This window comes from Euphorbia lathyris, chromosome 6 (assembly GCF_963576675.1).
Source record: "Euphorbia lathyris chromosome 6, ddEupLath1.1, whole genome shotgun sequence".
Lineage (NCBI taxonomy): Eukaryota > Viridiplantae > Streptophyta > Magnoliopsida > Malpighiales > Euphorbiaceae > Euphorbia > Euphorbia lathyris.
Window position 1 is genome coordinate 5,360,931 of NC_088915.1, and position 14,922 is coordinate 5,375,852.

The 14,922-nt window shown below is 36.4% G+C and overlaps 1 protein-coding gene across 4 annotated transcripts; it reads left to right on the forward strand.

Moving 5' to 3' along the window:
- The first annotated feature begins 466 nt into the window (after positions 1-466).
- LOC136233579 (pumilio homolog 12) lies at positions 467-7,891 on the forward strand. Of its 4 annotated transcripts, XM_066023308.1 has the most exons (8): positions 467-893; positions 2,564-2,708; positions 3,432-5,056; positions 5,150-5,312; positions 5,491-5,654; positions 6,502-6,760; positions 7,660-7,775; positions 7,856-7,891. In XM_066023308.1, the coding sequence occupies exons 2-7, from the start codon at positions 2,655-2,657 to the stop codon at positions 7,765-7,767; spliced, it is 2,373 nt and encodes a 790-aa protein (XP_065879380.1). In that variant the 5' UTR covers positions 467-893; positions 2,564-2,654; the 3' UTR covers positions 7,768-7,775; positions 7,856-7,891. The 4 variants fall into 4 exon arrangements, with proteins under 4 accessions (XP_065879380.1, XP_065879381.1, XP_065879383.1 ...); XM_066023309.1 differs by lacking the exon at positions 2,564-2,708 and having other exon boundaries at positions 468-893; positions 3,396-5,056; XM_066023311.1 differs by lacking the exon at positions 2,564-2,708 and having other exon boundaries at positions 468-893.
- The last annotated feature ends 7,031 nt before the right edge of the window (positions 7,892-14,922 follow it).

Below are 14,922 nucleotides of genomic sequence, written 5' to 3' on the forward strand. Positions count from 1 at the left end.
TTATTATATAATTAAAAAATAGATTAAAAAGGAAGTTATTGCTTGCTCAACTATACAACTTGTCTTCTCTAATATTAGAATCGTATACTCCGATTTTGGTCGTTTTACTTTTTTTAAGACTCGTGGAATACATCTTTCGCATTTAACTTACTTTTTTACGATTGAGTGATCGATTGATTACATTTTACGCAAGTTCAAGAGGCTAATTGAACATCTTATGCAAGTTCAGGGGACTATCGAAACACTTTGAAGATTTAGGGGGCCAATCAAGCTTTTTGGACAAGTTTAGAGATCAAATGATGTATTAAGCCTAAGTTTGGTGACCAATAATACATTTAACTCATACAAATTGAGTAAAATTTAGTGGCCATGGGTGTAATTTACTCAGAAAAAACTATATAATAAAAAAATATAAATCAAGGAGGAGAATAAAAAGGTGATGACCCAAAATCAAAACAAAGCTAATGTAAAAGAAAGAAAGAAAGAGGAAAAAAGAAAAGACCATTCATATTCCATGCATGGATGATACTATATGATATATACATATACATTCATTCATTCATCCATGGTGATATAGATGATATGATAATGATACCAAACAAACAAGAGTAGTAGAGGAAGAAAGAGTATTTTTTTCAGTTAGAATTCAATCTTATGCCCAAATTTTCGTTCTCTCTCTGAATTTTTTTTTCCATCTTTCTCCTTCTTTGATAATAACCTCTTCTCCTTCTTCTCCTTCACGCCGCCTCTCTCCCTGACCTTATTTACCAACAACATCACTTCGCCACTCTCTTTGCATTTCTCTCTAAATTATTCTCAAAATCCGATCCTCCCTTTTAAGGAATTCAATTTCAGTTTATCAGCTATGGCTTCTTCTTCTTCTTCTGTTACTGGTATGTAATCACTGTTTTAGTGTCTATTGTATCTGTTTCTTCCTACATTGTTTTTTTCTGAATTGGGGGTTTCTTAATTTTGCTTGTTGTGTTGATATTTGTTGTAAATGTTTGATTTCTATGTGGAATTTTGATGATCGAGTGTTGATATTTACCTGGGGTTTGGATTTTTTGAATGACTCGATTGAATTTAAGGTCTCGTTGTTAGTGCAATGGTTTTTTGTTGTTTGGACGTAGAAATCGAGGAAAAGGTGTTTGAAAAATGGTAAAATGGACTGATCATGATGATCATGACTCTTGAAGTGACACGTGGACTCTGTTTTTGAAGTCAATTGATTCCTGGTGTAGAATAATCTGATCATGCTGTTATATGTTTTTGTTTCATCTGCTGGTGGAGATTGTTTTCTGATAGCTTGTTATCTGAAAATTTGACATTTTATAATGTTCTTCCCAGAAATTGGGGAAATTGGGGAAATTTGACAATGCTGGATGTTGATTGTGATGAAATCATAAGTTGTTAGTTGATAATGCTATCATATGATGAATGAGTTTTGATTAAATCTATGTTGCACGGAAACTTTTTCGTTAATTTTTCTTAGAAATAACGTTTCTCAGTATCCATTTCCAGTTTCCGTTTCCATGCAACGTAGGATTACATTTTTTTTTTGTTGTTAGGATGTAGAAATCGAGGAAAAGGTGTTTGAAAAAATGGTAAAATGGACTGATCATGACTCTTGAAGTGACACGTGGACTCTGTTTTTGAAGTCAATTGATTCCCGGTGTAGAATCTGATCATGTTGTTATTTGATTTGTTATATGTTTTTGTTTCATTTGCCTGTGGAGATTGTTTTTTGATAGCTTGTTATCTGAAAATTTGACATTTTATAATGTTCTTCCCAGAAATTGGGGAAATTAACAGCAGATTGGGGAAATTGGGGAAGTTTGACAATGCTGGATGTTAATTGTAATGAAATCATAAATTGTTAGTTGATAATCCTATCATATGTTGAATGAGTTTTGATTAATGACGTAGATTACATTGTTGAACTAAAAAGCGCGGCCTGGTGCAGTACGCGTCCCCGCTAAGCGAGGGTCTGGGGAGGGGTCCCACCACAAAGGTGTACTGGGGGCAAGCCTTCCCTTGCCAATTTTTTTTTTTTTGGCTAGAGGCCGCTCCTGAAAAATGGACTGATCATGATGATCATGTCTGTTGAACTGACACGTGGACTCTGTTTTTGAAGTCAATTGATTCCCGGTGTAGAATCTGATCATGTTGTTATTTGATTTGTTATATGTTTTTGTTTCATTTGCGGGTGGAGATTGTTTTAATAGATTGTTATCTGAAAATTTGACATTTTATGATGTTCCTCCCAAAAATTGGGGAAATTAAGAGCAGATTGGGGAAATTGGGGAAGTTTGACAATGCTGGATGTTAATTGTATTGAAATCATAAATTGTTAGTTGATAATCCTATCATATGATGAACGAGTTTTGATTACATCTATGTTGCACGGAAACTTGTTTCCGTTACCATTTTCTAGCTAATTTTTCTTAGAAATAATGTTTTTCGGTATCCATTTCGTTTCCAGTTTCTGTTTCCATGCAACATAGGATTACATTCTTTTGCTTATGGATCATTTCTGATGATTTCGAAAATTTCGGTATTGAAGGGTTTTCGTGATCTACATGCCTTGTTTGTTTGGTAGAAAAGAATTCTGAAGATAGTTACAATGTATAAAATGGAACCTGGAAGAATTGAACATGATTATGATGAATGGGAGAAGCTTCTGGGCGAGATACCGAATGCTACTTCTGGTAATCCACATCCCGAGAAAAGTGTGTCTCTGAATTGGGGGTCTGTTAATTTTGTTTGTTGTGTTGATATTTGTTGTAAAAGTTGGATTTTTATGTGGAATTTTGATGATTGAGTGTTTCTATTTTCCTGGGGTTTGGCTTTTTTGAATGACTCGATTGAATTTAAGGTCTCGTTGTTACTGCAATAAAATTTCTGTGTTTTTTTGTTGTTTGGACGTAGAAATCGAGGAAAAGGTCTGATCATAAAAAATGGACTGATCATGATGATCATGTCTCCTGAACTGACATGTTGACTCTGTTTTTGAAGTCAATTGATTCCCGGTGTAGAATCCGATCATGTTCTTATCTGATTTGTTATATGTTTTTGTTTCATTTTCCGGTGGAGCTTGTTATCTGAAAATTTGACATTTTATAATGTTCTTCCGAGAAATTGGGGAAATCGGGGAAATTTGACAATGCTGGATGTTAATTGTGATGAAATCATAAATTGTTAGTTGATAATCCTATCATATGATGAATGAGTTTCGTGTCCGTGTCCATTTTCGTTCATAGGCTATTTTATGAAGGTTATGTTTTAGAAATAACTTTCCTGTTGAGTTTCCGTGTCCATTTCCATTTCTGTGTCCGTGTCCATGCAACATAGATTGTTCTAATCCTATCATAATTTCGGAAATTTCGGTATTGAAGGGCTTTTGTGATCTACATGCCTTGTTTGTTTGGTAGAAAAGAATTCTGAAGATATTTACAGTGTATAAAATGGAACCCGGAAGGACTGAACATGACTACGATGAATTGGAGAAGCTTCTCGGCGAGATACCGAATGCTACTTCTGGTAATCCACATCCCGAGGAATCTGCACTGAAAAGTGTGTCTCTGAATGGCGGCATGCCTACCATTTCTGTGAATTTTTATAAAGGTACCATGACCGAAAAAGTCCAAAGTAATGGGAATCTGGATGAAAGAAAGAGGTTAATCAATAAAACACAAGGATCTCCGATCAGGGGGATTGAATCCGGGGACACGAATCTTCCTGATGATCAATCATTGACATCTGCATTTGCAGATTTGAATTTCAATAACGGAAGTGCTTCAGCGAATTATAAGTCAGCGAATTTTAAGTCCTCGTCAGCGCATTCTGTTTCATTAGATTGCAAGCTCGGAAACAGCAGGAGTAATTTAGTTCCGAACATGACCGGTACTCCATCTGTCCAACTCCAGAATGGTATGTGTTGCGGATTTGATGAGTGTAACATCACGGAAGTAAACCACGAGAGTTCAAAATTGTTAAAGCTTCATTCGCAAGAAGCAAAGCAGATGTCTATTGGTTATTGCCAGCCTCAGGCAATCGAAAATTTATCTGCTGCGTTGCCGTTGGCGCACAGTGTGCAAGGTTTTCAGTTTCTGTCCAATGTGGCTGTGCCTCCTGGCATGGAGTTCCCGTTAATGTCTGATCAGCGGCAATACTTTTCTGATGTACAACCGGTGCTTCCTTGCTTACATTCTCAACAACTGAACCAGCCCCGAATCAGCTGGAGGAATATCGAAGAGGAGCAGTTTTATAGGCATCAGCAGTACTTATATCTGCAGCAACTGCGTAATCAACGATTAGAAGCTCAGCATCCTATTCAAGCAAATGGAAATCTGTCTGCAAAGCTGATGAATCGGAGTGCGAGACAACCTTATTTGGAGGTGCCGATATCTCATCAACTTCAGCAATCTAATCAAGACCAGTTTTGGAATAATTATGCGGTAACAAAGGGTCTCAACCAATCACACAATAACATCAACGTTATGGATAAAGTCGGTAAACAGTTTCCCGAAAAGATTCTCACTCGATCACAAGGACAGAACACTCTGAAAGCTGTGAAGTTTGCTTCAGTACCGGGAAATGATTCACTTTCCAATCTCAATCAGAACGGGAAAGTTCTGCCAAATGCTCATCTTCGCCATACGTTATCTTCTCCTGTTGCAGGTTGCTTTCAGTTGGATCATTTGAGCTCATGGAATTTTCCCCCTGATATTACCGATCTTAAAAGCTCGAACCTTAGGCCTCAGCCTCAGAAATATAATTCGGTAGACGAGATAACAGGCAGAGTATATCTCATGGCAAAGGACCAACACGGTTGCCGCTTCTTGCAAAGAAAATTTTCTGAGGGCACTCAACAAGATGTTGAGAAGATTTTTCTTGAAGTCATTGATCATATCGTGGAACTGATGACAGATCCTTTCGGGAATTATCTAGTCCAGAAGTTGCTCGAAGTTTGCAACGAGGAACAGCGAAATCAAATACTTTGTGCAGCTACACGAAAACCCGGGGAACTTGTTAGGATTTCATGTGATATGCACGGGTTTGATCTCTTTCTCTCTCTCTCTCTCTCTATGTCTAATCAAGATCCGAACTTTTTCACGTTCCTGTATTAACTTGTGTTGTGTCACCGCAGGACTCGGGCTGTTCAGAAGGTAATTGAAACCCTCAAGACTCAAGAGCAATTTTCCATGGTTGTCTCCTCTCTGAAGCCTGGCATTGTGACTCTTATAAAGAATATGAACGGTAACCATGTTGCGCAGCGCTGCTTGCAGTATTTATCACCTGAATACAGCGGGGTAAGAAACATATTTTTGGGTCGTGAAAACGTTGTTGGTATGCTTTCTTTCAATACATTAGACAAAATAAAAAAAATTAGAACTATGTGCATGATTCTTTTTCTGTTTTAATTATCAATTGGTTTTGTTCGCCTTCAGTAAACGAATGACTGACCGTGTTATCTGGTTTCTTTTGCAGTTTCTTTTTGATGCTGCAACTGCTAACTGCGTTGAACTTGCCACTGATCGACACGGCTGTTGTGTACTGCAAAAATGCCTCAGCCATTCTGACGGAGAGCAAAGACAGCGTCTAATCAGTGAGATCACATCCAATGCTCTAATTCTTTGCCAAGATCCATTCGGGTACCAATTCTCCATTTTGTTTTAATATTTTCACTATTTTCCTTCGATGTTCCCGCTACATGAAAAGCTGCTTGTTTTTCGTTTTTTTTCATTCGTTCGCTGTTTCATGGAAGATATGAATGAGAGGAAAGAGTCATATAGCAAATTCCATTTGCTTTTAGGGACATGATCTGTTTTAAAATGTGAATGATAAAATCGTACTGATAAGGTTCTCTCCGTCCTACTTTTTCTCCCCTGTATTGTGTGTATGATTGAGGGCGAGCCTTTGCGCAATGGTAAACGTTGTTGTCGTATGACTGAGAGGTCACGGGTTTGAGTCTTAGGAGCGGCCTCTTGTCAAAATATTGGCAGGGGAAGGCTTGCCCCCAGTACACCCTTGTGGTGGGACCCCTCCCCGGACCCTCGCTTAAGCGGGGACGCGTAATGCACCGGGCCGTCCTTTTTTTTTTATTATTATTATTGTGTGTATGATTCTCGAATCTTTTTGACAAAAAGGCGTATTCTATACACTTTAATCTGGATGAAGCAATCAGATCTATACATATTTCTGATTGGCTGGTTACCGTTGAGCGCCTCACCAGCTCGGTTTATAGAAATTAATGTTCTTGATTCTTTACGGTGAATTAAGATTGCATTAGTCCTGAAGATGGTGTGAATAGAGTAATTTATTGATAAGATTATAGTGCACCGGTAAACGTTGTTGTCGTGTGACCTGTTCGAGTCTTAGGAGCGGCCTCTTGCCACAAAAATTGGTAGGGGAATGCTTGCCCCCAATACACTCTTGTGGTAGGACCCTCACCGGGCCGCCCTTTATTAGATCTTTGAAATCTAAATTTCAATTTTGCAGGAATTACGTCGTGCAATTCATCTTTGAGCTTCGACTTCCTTTGGCAGCAGCTGATATTCTTGAGCAGCTGGAGGGAAACTTTGGGGACTTGTCTATGCAGAAGTATAGCAGTAATGTGGTAGAGAAGTGCTTAAAATACACAAGCGAAGAATGGCGTGCTCACATTATTCGGGAGCTGATAAATAACGTTCACTTGGATCAAGTCATGCAAGATCCTTACGGCAATTATGTTATCCAAGCAGCGTTACATCAATCAAAGGTTAACAAATTTTCTTTTATTCAGCCTCATTATTCGTCTTTTACAAATATATTTCGTTTTAACTTGTTTAATCTGTTCATTGTAAGGGGGGACTATCCTTGTAATCATAATATCAAATGGGGAGAGAGCGACTTTACATTGTAATAGTCGTTGCCTGTAAACCTCGACTTGGTATAAGAAACACTATAGGGGGAGTGACCTGTCATGTTGGACTTGTCACTAGGTGTGCCCGCATTCTACATCTCTGGTAGTTGCCCCCCTACTACTACGGGATGGGGCCTCTTGGATATAACACTGTTGCTTATATATGAATAACATCATCCGTGTATTATTCACTCTTGTGTGTCTTATATATTATCCATGCTTGTGTATGAATTTGCCATAGTCATGGTTTCTCCCGAGTACCGTTACCTGGCTCTGATACCAAATGTCACGGGGCCAGTCGTTGGGACCCGTGTGGCGCTTATTTGTCTTCCCCGAAGTAAGCCACCCAATACAATCATATAGGCAACCATCACATTCATACACAAGCATGGATAACATATAAGACACACAAGAGTGAACAATACACGGATGATGTTATTCATATAGAAGCACCAGCGTTACATCCAAGAGGTCTCATCCCATAGTAGTAGTAGTAGGGGGGCAACTACTAGAGATGGTAGAATGCGGCATATCTAGTGACAAGTCCAATGTGACAGGGCACCAATATGAGATCTATAGATGTTGTCCTCGTCGTTTTTGCCTTAGCTTAATGTTGCCATGTTTCAAGTTAATAGACGGTTATTATCAACAAATTAAGCGTTGAAGAAAAAGGCCATAAAGATCATTAATTTATCCTGTTCTGTTCCGTTCCGCTCCATCTGATATGTTTGTGACTTTGTTCATGTGTTGAGTAGGGAGTTCCTCATGCTGCATTGGTAGAGGCGATAAGACCCCATATTCCTATGCTTCGAACCAGTCCATACGGGAAGAAAGTCCTCTCGAGTAACTGTTTCAAGAAGTAACATTATAGGTATGATACGACAACTCTTTTCACACTCGTCCTCCACTTACCCATGCTCGTTTCTTACACTTGTTCCGGGGCTAATGTAGATTTCACGAAGAAGTTGCTGTAAATTCTGTAATAAACAGGTAAAAAGAAGCTCTGTAGTTGGTTGGTGGAAAGATAGCTAAAAAGTTAAAAGCGGAAGATGGGGAATTTCGATTTTCTTGTTTTTTTTAATTCGGATATCCATCCTTTTTTGGCCATTTTACGAGCGAATTTCGGCTCGAAATGTGACAGAATATGTTTGTAGATCAGCATTTTTGGGTCATTTCGCATAGAAATAAAAGAAATTGTGAAGATGTAGAGTTGATTTGGAGGGAAATGGGGGAATTTTTGTACTAAAGCTGATTTCTTGGGGGGGGGGGGGGGGGGGGGGGGGGCAGTTGGAGATTATGCTTAACCTTTGTTGGTTTGACATTCACTTATTGTGATGTACATTCCATTTTCATACCAAGATTCCATTTTTATCATCATTTTTGTGTTTTCTCTTTTATATGACATTTAGTTCCGTCAATACACCGTAACATGATTTACAGAAACAATCCGTTTAAACACAACACATTATATATATATAAAGGTTACTTACATATACGTACCGTGTGGTTTGACCGATTTGTATATGGGTACGTATGGTATTTTTTTTTTTCAAATACAACTCTGCAGTTGTTGCCGTTATCAAAATCAAGGCAACTGCTCTAACACTATTAAACGAGAGGGGTAATTTCGGAAGAAAAAAGATGCGACTTTTTTTAACTTTTTCTTTGACTTTTTTGCTTTTCTTCTTCTTCGTTTGACTTTTTTTTACTCTTCTTTTTTCTTCTTCTTGAAAATTCTAGATGTGAAGAACATCTAGAAATTCTAGACGTTCTTCAACATCTGGAAATTCCAGACATTCTGGATTTCCAAAATTTCCAGTTGGAATTTTCAGAATTTTGGAATTCCAGAATTAAAATAAAATAAAAAAGGGAAGAAAAAGGAAAGAAGAAGAGAAAAAAGGAGGAGATGGAAGAAGAAAAAGAATAGAAGGAGAGAGAGAGATAGATAGAAAAGTAAAAAAATAAAAAAAAATCAAAAGCAACAATCACATAGTTGTGTTTGTAAGAAAAATACTACAAATACTAATATGGAAATCGGTCAAACCACAAGATATTTATATGTAATTAACACTATATATAATCATATGAAATATATAGATCATATAATATAATTATGACACGATAATACATTTTGATACTTAACGTGCATTGTATAAATATAAGAGTTGAGTGTTTGCTTTTAAGAGAACTTTGAATTGCGAATGTTTCTTAAGTTGAGAGATCGCTTTGCATATGAATGGAGGGTTAATTACGAGAAAGTGATTGCCGTTTAACTTTAGTTTCTGGGCTTTTTATTCGGAAACACATAAATATGTTCGCCAGAAATACCATATAGATGATGTCATCAAAATCTTGCCACGTGACTAATGATTTTTTTCCATACAAATTTTGCCATATGAAAAGTAAAAAGAATATATTTTTTTAGTTTTAATGTATATTTACACCTTTAAACTTGACAAGTTTTGCTTAATGACACCCTGAACTTTTAAAATAACCTATCACACACTTATAGTTGGCTTTAAAAACCTATCACACACTTATAGTTGATTCATTCGGACCTCATGCACACACTGTTCGAAACGAAGACCGACTGGACCACCTAGGCGCTCGAAATTGAGAATCCGCCGCGATTTTCTCCAATTAGTCCCTCTAGGCGTTTTATTAACTCCTAGGTGATTTTTAGTTGTCTTGCCTCCGCCTAGGCCGCCTCGATGCCGCCTAGACCGCCTAAGTACCGTCTAAACAATAATGAACAAAAAACATTTTTATTGTGAATTTATTTTTTTGGTTTATTATAATTCAATTTTAAGTTATTTCAATGATATTGTTGTTGAAATGTTGATGTTTGCACAATTTTAAAGATGTATCTTACAAATATATATATTTTTTTCTATATTAAAGAATTTAGATTATTATTTTTAGATAGTATAATACATATTTTAATTGAATATATATAATAATTTGTTGATTAACAAATAAAAAATACAAAAATACAAATCCGATTAATCTCCGATTAATTCCGACTAATCCTCGATTAATCCTTGAGAGCTCTGTCCGCCCGACTAGCGCCTAGCGTTTCTTACAAAATTCATTGATTTTCATCTTTGATAGATGAGGCGGTTTACAGAACGAACTCACGCACGTTTCTTTTTTTCTAAAGCACACATGTCACCTCATACGTCAAAGATGATAGATCAACGATTTTATGTGTAGGAGGTCCGAGTGAACCAACTACAAGTGTGTGATAGGTTTTTAAAGCCAACTATAAGGGTGTGATAGGTTTTTTAAGCCAACTATAGGTGTGTGATAAGTTATTTTAAAAGTTTATGGTACCAATAGGCAAAATGTGCCAAGTTTAAGGATGTAAATATGTATTACGTCATTTTTTTTTATTTTGTACATGGAATTTTTTTTTTGATGATGTATCATCCATTCGCATGGGTGTTAAAAGACTTTTGGTGGAGTCTGACAATTTGGAGGCTATCAACAGGATTTCGGATAGACAGACTGTTTGTCTTAAGAGTCAGAATCTCATTAAAGCCATCTTGAGGCTTCGTCCTGCCTTCGATTCTCTTACCTTCTCCCATATTTATACGGAGCAAAACTGCGTGGCGGATCGCTTGGCAGCTGCTGGGCATGGAGGGATGTTAGGTGTTTCTACCCTTTCCGTTCCTCCTTCTTTTCTGTTACCTTCTCTTCTTGAGGATAGGATTGGGGTCAGTCTTCCTAGACTGATCCCGGATTAGGTTTTTGTTTGCTTGTTTTTTTCTTCCCTTCTTACCAAAAAAAATTAAACGGGACAACTTTTTCGTTAAGAATTTAAAAATTTATGGCGTTTTTGTCCATTTTTTAATAATTGAAGTATCATGAATACAATTAATTTTGTGATTAAAATGAACAATTTATTGTTTTTTAATCTTCTAATTCATTAATTTGACGTACATCCATTCTTTCTTCTCATTTAATACATGAAAAGGAAAGTCGGTCCTTTTGAAAAGCTTGTTTGTCTTGTCTTTTAGCAAGTTTTGTGTTCTCGTTTTATATTCCTATTAGGACTGTAACTGAGCCGAGCCGAGTCGAGTTTTGGCCTGTTCAAGTTCGGCTCGCTATCAAATTAACGAGCTTGAGTCCGAGCCGAGCTTGAGCTGAGCTTTGGCTTGCTCAACGAGCTTGAGCCGAGCTTCGAGCTTGTTTCGAGTCCAAAATCCTCTTTTGGACTTGGTTCATTAAGAAAATTATCTAACCATGAATTGTTTGTGAGTAAATTGTTAATTATATTTTTGAAGTTTGCTCGCAAATAACTCTTTAATTGTGTACATAAACAAGCTCACAAGCAAAGTTCGTGAATAAATAAACAAGATACTTATAAATAGTTCGTCTATTACTCATTTATTATGTTTGTGAACGAACTCATCTAATAGCAAATGAAATAATATTAAGTTTAGATATTTGTCAACTAACACAAAACTATCTAATTTTCTACAAAACTAAAATTTGTTCATAAATGTTCTAATCGAGCCTGCTCGCGAGCTTTCGAGCCGAGCTTTGGTCTGCTCAAGCTTGACTCATTTACGAACCGAGCCAGTAAATCGTGTTCACGAGCGGCTCGTTTATAAATCGAGCCGAGCTTTTATCAAGCCGATCACCGAGCTACTCATGAACGGCTATATTAATTTACAGCCCTAACAGGGCGTTTGGTATTCTATTGGGATAGGGATAGGGATAAAGGTTGGGATAGGGATAGGGATAAGGATAAATGGTTTGGATATGGATAAAAATATGATAGTCGAGAATTATTATTCAATGTTTGGTACGTGGGATAGGGATAGGGATAAAATAATACATTTTACTATTTTAACTCTATTTAAACTACATAACATTAATTTAAGGGATAATATGGACTTTTCCATCCTATTAAAATCGCAGGAGCTTATCCCACCTCCTTATACCACCCCCTCCTGGGTATAGGATTTGAGGGATAAGAAGCTTATCTTTTATCCGTCTCACTCTTCTATCTTCCAAACAAACACGGAATAACTTATCTCGTGTTTTTTATCCCTATCCCACCTCTTATATTCCTTCTAACAAACATTCCGTAATTCCAATAACTTATTTAAGTAATCGGGTATATGTATATACGCATTCAAGTCTAAAGAAGAAGGAGAATAGAGGTGTGACTTTAGAGGAAGGAGATTTGAATGGGGAATAGTTGGATTTGCGTTGGTGCTTGGCGGGGGGATTTGTTACTAACAAATTTGTAGAATTCCAGGTCATGTGTGAGATGTTGGCTTCCCTTTGGAAGCTTGGGAAGGGTGTTTACATGCGTGTTGCCAATTCGACCACGAGATTGATGCTTGACGTGTCCAGGAGAATGTAGACCTATCTATGGGTCGGGATGGACTGGATCCGGGTCGGATCTACCGAACTTTCATGTAAAAATACTCGGTCCAAACCCAGTCCAACCCATTATTAATTTAGATGGGCTCGGCTTAAAAATCAAATCCCAAGTCCAATCCATATAAACCCATCTAAATATATATATATATATATATATATAATTTTTAATTATAAAAATAAAATTTATATTTAAAATTAAATACTTAATATATAAATTAATAATTAATATTAATAGGCGAGCCGAATTGGACCGACTCGTGCTATTTTATCAATTCCAAGCCTGCCCAAAAAATAGGCGGGCTTTAGCGGGCTTGGACCGGACTGGAGTTACGATCAATTTTCATTATTCAAGTCCGGTCTAAGGGACACGAGTTTGGAGGGATCGGATGGGTATCCAGATCCGTGGACAAGTCTAGGAGAATGGTATGTGGACCTTTAGTAACAAAATTCTGATAGTTCATGGAATAACCTCGAATGAACTTCTTGTAGAGGTGACAATTTCTGACACGAAAACACGATTATAGAGCCAACCCGACTGACACGATACGATTGACAGGAAAATCATTTTTCTAGCATTTATAACATATAAAACCATATGGAACAAAAATATGAGATAACACGATTTTGACACGAAATACGAAATTGCCACCTTTTCACTGTCTTATATTGATGTGTGGATATATGTCTTCAATCTGCCTCATGGATTTATGTTAGAAAGGGTGACTACTGTTATCGAAAATTGCATGGGGGAATATTATTGCTTCCGATCCTAACAATTTCCAAGGCATTTGGAGGGAATTCATGTGTGATAGAGTTTCTCTTGATGTTAGGAAACCACTTCCAAAAAAGATGAAACTGAAGTGGTCGGCCGATGAATGGTTCTGGGTAGAGTTCAAATATCGAAGTGTTTCCATTTTATTTGTGGTCTCTTGGATCACACCGAATATTCATGCCCTAGAGTATATGAGTTTGTTGATGATGAAATAGAGAGACCATATAGTGCAAGTATGCTTGCTCAATTTGGCCGAAAGATGGTGAACAAAGGAGCTCGATGGCTAGTGACAGATGCAGGAATCATCGGAGGTGGTGGCGCGACAGTTACTAGCACTGATCAATTAACAGTTGGGGTTAGTAAAGTTCAAAAGGAAATAACTGCTAATAGTGGAGAAATTATTAGGAGCACCTGACCCGTGTTAAATGGAGGACCTCCCATACATATTTTGCCATGTGTAATATGGACTCACGCATATTATAAGAGGACATACTATTTTAAATAGGTTAATTAATTTATTAGTCCCTATATTTTGACAAAACACACTGTTTAGTCCATGTATTTTCAAAAACACACGGTAAAGTCCCTAACGTTTTTCTCGGTGAACTGTTTAGTCCATGCTGTTAGACTCGCATGAAGATTCTGTTAGTCAATTTGGATTTGCGTTTTTTTTTTCCTTTCCTTTAAACTCTAATGCATCTAAAATCAACTTTAAGTGTTATTCTTTTTGATTTTCTTCTTAATCGTTCAAATTCGTGAGCATTGGGTCTGTTCTTTTTCTTGTTCTCCATACAAATAGCTTCTTCTTCTAAATTGGATTTCCTCTTCTGAAGTTTGAAGGTAAATAATAAATGGTAATTTAGTCATTTCTGAAGTCATAAACGGTAAAAAATCTAACAAACAGACGGAATGACTAAACAGTTCACTGAGAAAAATGTTAGGGACTTTACCATGTGTTTTTGAAAATACAGTTAAACCTCGATAAATAAATATTCGATAAAGTAATAACCTCGATTATATAATAAATTCTTCCGGTCCCGACTTGGGCCAATGGACTAAAGTAATAACCTCGCTAAATGCATTAAGTAATAAAAAAACATTTAAATCCTTAAGGGCCCAATGAAAATATAAAGTAATAATTATTAAATTACATACAAAATATATATATATACCAAAACCTTTTAATCAATCAACTAGAAGTCATTTCTTCTGAAAAAATGCATCTATAGTTGATTGTTTTTTCTTTCCACCTAAACCAAAATGAACATCATTCTTAACTTTTTGTAGTGCAAACACAACTTCTGGTATATTTTGCTCATGTTGTAGCAAGTAGTTGTTTAAGGTGACCATTGCTTGAAAGGCCTCTTTTGACGATACATTTGCGACAACACAACTATCATCTGGTTCTAGATCATTTCTATCATCATTGTTCATTATTGACTGGATAATTTCTTCGTCTATAAGCAATTCCATAACTGCATCATTCTTGCTAGGATAGTTCAAAAGATGTTCGACATCCATCACATTTTTATAGCATAAATTAGAAATGACATCACTTAATCATTGGACATCTTCATCTAATTGACCAACTTCTGGTTCAGGAATATTAGCATCTTCTGAACGAATCTTGCAATTATTTGATTGATTTGTAATTATACTAATGTGATAATTACAAATCAATCAAATAATATATTTCCTAAATAATATAATTACATATCTAATGAATATTTATCGATAAATGAATAATTTATTAATTTATCGATAAATGAATAATTTATTCATTTATCAATAAATAAATAATCTCGTTTAATGAATATTTTTTTCCAATCCCAAGGATATGCATTTATAG

Coding starts and splice junctions, on each gene's coding strand:
- LOC136233579 (XM_066023308.1), top strand. CDS start 2,655: ATGATTATGATGAATGGGAGAAGCTTCTGGGCGAGATACCGAATGCTA. Junction 5,313..5,490: donor TATCACCTGAATACAGCGGG/GTAAGAAACATA, acceptor TTTCTTTTGCAG/TTTCTTTTTGATGCTGCAAC. Junction 6,761..7,659: donor CAGCGTTACATCAATCAAAG/GTTAACAAATTT, acceptor TGTGTTGAGTAG/GGAGTTCCTCATGCTGCATT.